General features: G+C 44.5%; 1 protein-coding gene across 1 annotated transcript; it reads left to right on the top strand.

Annotated features, from left to right (window-relative positions):
- Positions 1-688: 688 nt before the first annotated feature.
- On the top strand, positions 689-4823 carry WRKY55 (WRKY DNA-binding protein 55). Its single transcript, XM_019197252.2, has 3 exons — positions 689-1278; positions 1818-1943; positions 3858-4823. The coding sequence occupies exons 1-3, from the start codon at positions 827-829 to the stop codon at positions 4360-4362; spliced, it is 1083 nt and encodes a 360-aa protein (XP_019052797.2). The 5' UTR covers positions 689-826; the 3' UTR covers positions 4363-4823.

Raw genomic sequence — 4823 nt, 5'->3', positions numbered from 1 at the left:
GGATTCAAAAAAAGGGGGGATCCTTGAAGATTAAATGACGTTCTGTATATAATTGCTAAATGCTGAAAGTCCTGATTAATTGGAAAGGAATGCAACAGCTAGTAGACCTCAACAGTTTATATATACATTCCCAAATCCCAATTGATTTATTTCTTAGAATTTTAAGCATCAGTTGCGGCTCGTAGGTAGGGCTAGGGCAAGGGCAGGCCCCTCCATGAATGTGGATGCTTCTTGGAATGGCCAATGGGTGCATCGAGGTCGAAGACAATGAGTTATGATCTAGTCGTGGCATGGCCAGTCAAAACATGAAATTCGTTCCCATTAAAATAAACTTGTAGTTCAGGAAGAGTTGGTGGGTCCGTTGGTTGATTAATGATCAATTTGCGAATCCTTAACTGCAAGAAAAAATGGAACCAGAGAAGAAGAAGAAGAAGTAATAGGTGAGACCATTCAGATTCTTCAACGTTCAAAGCCTCTTAATTAATTTCAATGGGAACCAAGTCTTCCCGTAGACAGGTAGACTCTTATTTAGAAAACAAAGGTGACCAAGACTAAGTCGTCGTCCCTTCCAATGTTTCTTCTTCGTACCGTGTTCAACAGACACAAATACTTTGAATATATACTTTTTCTTTTTCAACATAAAGAGGAAGAGAGGTAATTAACTGGTAAGAACCCCGAAACCCACCACCGAAAAAAGGGTTGTTGCCTTTGGAAAAATAAAAACTATAGCGTTAATTTTCTTCCCAATTTAAACACAAGCAACAAAGCCAAACTAAATTCACCCACCAAACCCACGTACATTATAACAACTAGTGCAGTGCAAACCATGGAGGAGGAGACCTTGTCTTTAATCCGCCATGGATGCAAGTTGGCTAGAGACCTTGAATCAAATCTTTCAAACTTGTCAAACCAACCAATTTTTCTCGCAAGCTCATGTGACGATATCGCCAAAGCCTTCAAGACCGCAATGGATCGACTGCACCCTCACAACCCATCTTCCGATCTCCACTTGGTTTTCCGTGAACCCCAACAACCTCCGGCACTTGATGCGTGTGTGCAGGGCCAGGAATGGATCAGGACAAGTTACCCACAGGCAGTGGATCTTGTCCAGACTCGATTCATTGCTGACAGGAACCCGTTTGACGGGCGTGTGTTGCTGCCGGAGAGTAGGGTTAGTACGGTCGAAGGTTCTGCACGGTCGAAGAGCGGAGGAGAGACACACGCAGCGGAAGAGTCAGATTCCGGCAAGAATCCAGCGGTTCAAAAATTAAGAAGGAGGTTAGGACTTACAATCCTTGAGAAGCTTTCCATTGTTTTAAACTTATTGCGAATTTAAAAGGATGTCTAGTGACTCTAATCCAGTCCAGTATCGCGTGTGTGTGTGTGTTTGGAACAACAAACTAAATAATTAATGGAAATTTTGGTGGGTGTGGAGGTGGAAATTATATAGGTAATTCATTAGCAGAAGTCTGCCATAGGCTATATAGTTCAGTTCATGCCTTGATAGGGATTTGAAAGGGGCCGGGTTCATGAGTTCGGATCGTTTTACCTCAGTTTTCTTGTCATTTTGTGCATGTATGCTTGGTCGGGGCTACGTGAAGTGAACGCACCTCCATTTTCCTCTGCACTGCAAATGATTCTTTCTTCAGGTTCAGGATGTATTGGGTACTTAATTAGTAATTGGGTTGTACTGTTAATATGTTCATCGTTATGTTCAATTAAAGACGACTCATTCAACATTCAACAAGGGAAATTAAAAGAAAAAAAAAAGGATGTTGGAGTGAGTCATGCATTCATTAATTTATATATTTGTTCAGGAAGGATGGTGTAGAGACAAGATACGAAGCCACACCTCGTATGGGAAATACGGAGATTCCACCTGATGACGGTTATACGTGGAGAAAGTATGGACAGAAGGAAATTCTTGGGTCAAAGTTTCCCAGGTATATTAATTATTATATATTATTAGTATGCCCTTCTTACATTTACAATTCACACAAAAATGAAAAATCAAACTAATTGCAGACTTGCAGTACAATACAAGGCAAAGATATACTTAATCCTCAAACTAAAGGTAAAAGTATAAATGGGGTTCCGGTGTACATCTTGGTGGCGTCGATCATAGATTTAAGGGAAAAGTACAGAGACACACACGATGCAGAATTCTGAATTTCAGCCCCCCTACAACCAGCCCTGTCTCTCCCTATAAATCACATCCTGCCCGTGAATTTAACATTAATTCACGGTCAGGATGCATTCCCCTGTACTTTGGGCCTAGTAAATTCTGAGTTGGGCTGATTTGTACTTCTCCCTAGATTTAATTACCAGAAATGGTGGCCTAGCTAGGCTGACGTAAGAATGGCCGTTGTGGTAAGTGAACTGCACGGAAGGGAGAGAGAGAGAATGACAATGGATGTGGATCATGGATCCATCATCCATCTTTACTTTGGATTGGGCTCCTTCATTCCAAACTCGAGATCGAGCAGCTTTCTCTGAGACTGTGAGATGACATCAGAAAGTTGGGCTTTGACCTCCCGCCCTCCCCCGGTGAATTATGATCAAAACCCATACATACCGCATCTGAATGGTTAATAGTAGTAAATAAAGAAGAATGAAGAATATTTGGTTGTGGGAAAGACTTGACCTTTTGTGGAACTTGGGGTTCGTTGCCAACTTACTGTATATTGAAAAGTGGCAAGGCCAATCAAGATGAGCAAGCAACCTATAGAGCCTTGGCTTGCTCCCCAGAGACTAGACAATCTGGGCTATTGACTTCTGACTTTAATTAGACAAAATAGATCGGATTTGGTTCAATTCCAACAGTACTCATTCCAGTCCTACATGTGGAACATCTCGATCCCTTGTTCCATTAACCATATAATAACCCCACTCCCCACATATTGTTTTAATTTGCCACCAGGATGTCACGGGGGTAGTTCTACAGCGGAAGAAACCCGTGCGGCGTCCTGGCCAAGGCAGGCCAGGACAAGCCTTTCTGCGCTTAGAGGCTAGGAGTTGCCCGATGGGATGGCTCCACCAACGTCAGTAGCACTGGATCATGACCTCAAGTCCAATGGCCGGGGAACTCTCCTGGCTCAGACCGGTCCATGGGAGGCACCGCTTACGTGCTAAAGGGGGACAACCATAATGGAAGGCGACCATGCGCCGATAAGGTGACTTGGCACCGATGTGAAGGGTCTCCTGTATGCCAATGATGACAGGCACCTGTGTGCCCTGATGATAGGCAACCGCTTGGGCCGGAGCACACCCGTGCGCTAGGGGCAACGGGATAGCTCAATCAGCTTGGGCAAGGGGCTGGCGAGGTAAAGGGACATGCTTGAGCCAGGCCCGCATGCCAAGCCTCCCTTGAGTATCGGTAGCGCAGTGCCGGTCCAACACTGTCCCCATGAGCAAGTGTGCGCCCATGAGGAACCCTGGTAGCCATGCTAGCCGTTAATCAGGGCCGCCCCGCAAGGGGATGAAGGTCTAGGAGTGCCAAGGTTAGGCACCCAAGGAGGTCGACCACCCCTCCTCAAAGAGTACGTGAAGCTTCTGGTGGTCTGCCTGAAGATGACATCAGTTCTCCCAAAAATCTTACAGGCGAAAATGACGGGCATGTCCCTAACGTAAGCCTGCCAAGCGTAGGCAAGGCTAAGCCTGTGCTGAACCGTAACAAGGAGGCAGGAGCTCTCCAGTACTCCCGCCGATTCAACCCAACAAGCGCCAACTTGTACATGAAGGTTCCCTCTTCCCTGTATCATCATCGGTCATCCGATCCCAGTATGGATTATTAAATTTCCATCTCCAATATATAAATAATAAATAACCTTCGATCTTCTGTGATTCATTGATTTCAGGAGCTACTACAGGTGTACCCACAAGAGCTTCTACGGGTGCAATGCAAAGAAGCAAGTGCAACGACTGGACGACGACCCCAATACGTTCCAAGTCACGTACTACGGCGTGCATACGTGTCACATGTCATCCACAGCACCATCATCAGGTTCAGGGGGGCCACCCTCGATCACTACTACTAGACCACCATCCACTTCCACTTCCGAGGTGCTTCAAATTCAATCATCATCAACACAACCACCCACTAATTATTCCTCCTCCTCCTCCTCAATCCCCATTCCTCTAAGTAGATGGATTTTTATGGGGTTTGAGGCAACCCCAATCCCAAGCAGAAGAAATACAACCATGGCCATTGGTGATGGTGGTGGTGGCGGTGGCGCAGCCACCCGAGACGGCAAAGAAACGGTGGAATGCCCGGTAATGGATCTTGCCGATGCCATGTTTAATTCTGGGAGCAGTACTAGCAATAATAGCATGGATTCCATCTTCCCTTCCATGCATGAGTGATCATAAATACGCCAGGAGGAGGAGATAGAGCGGCCCACACCTGAATAATACTTATTTGAGTTTTAATTATATTGACAGCAGAGATGTTGATTTTTGGCGGTATCTTTTGATACTTCAATTGGGAATTATGGGAATTGGCCAGTCCGACAACCAAATCTGCACTGCCATTTGGAACACTACGTAAAAACCCCTTAATTGCATTAATATTTGCACCTATCGATCGATATATAATAGTTTTGTCTATGTTAATTATATTAGATGAATGAAACCTTAATTGAAACCCTTAGTTTAGTTTATGCATGGCTTGTGTAGTCCTTTGTACTATTAATTATTAATTAGTTTGTATTTCGGCCTCACCGAGTTAAGATTATTGATTATATATAGGATATTAGGATGATAACTGGATTAACTTTTTTTTTCTGATGATATAAGGAGGGGTGGGGTCTGGATTTGGAATCTTA

The sequence above is a fragment of the Nelumbo nucifera genome, chromosome 2 (genome assembly GCF_055504915.1).
Source record: "Nelumbo nucifera cultivar China Antique chromosome 2, China Antique-T2T, whole genome shotgun sequence".
In the NCBI taxonomy this organism is placed as follows: domain Eukaryota; kingdom Viridiplantae; phylum Streptophyta; class Magnoliopsida; order Proteales; family Nelumbonaceae; genus Nelumbo; species Nelumbo nucifera.
Note: the sequence above shows the minus strand (reverse complement) of the source record. Positions and strands in the feature narration are given on the sequence as shown.

Excerpts from the sequence above, each read along its gene's own strand:
- WRKY55 (XM_019197252.2), top strand. The coding sequence starts at position 827 with ATGGAGGAGGAGACCTTGTCTTTAATCCGCCATGGATGCAAGTTGGCT. Across the intron at positions 1,279-1,817 it reads GTTCAAAAATTAAGAAGGAG|GAAGGATGGTGTAGAGACAA; the intron begins GTTAGGACTTAC and ends ATATTTGTTCAG. Across the intron at positions 1,944-3,857 it reads CTTGGGTCAAAGTTTCCCAG|GAGCTACTACAGGTGTACCC; the intron begins GTATATTAATTA and ends CATTGATTTCAG.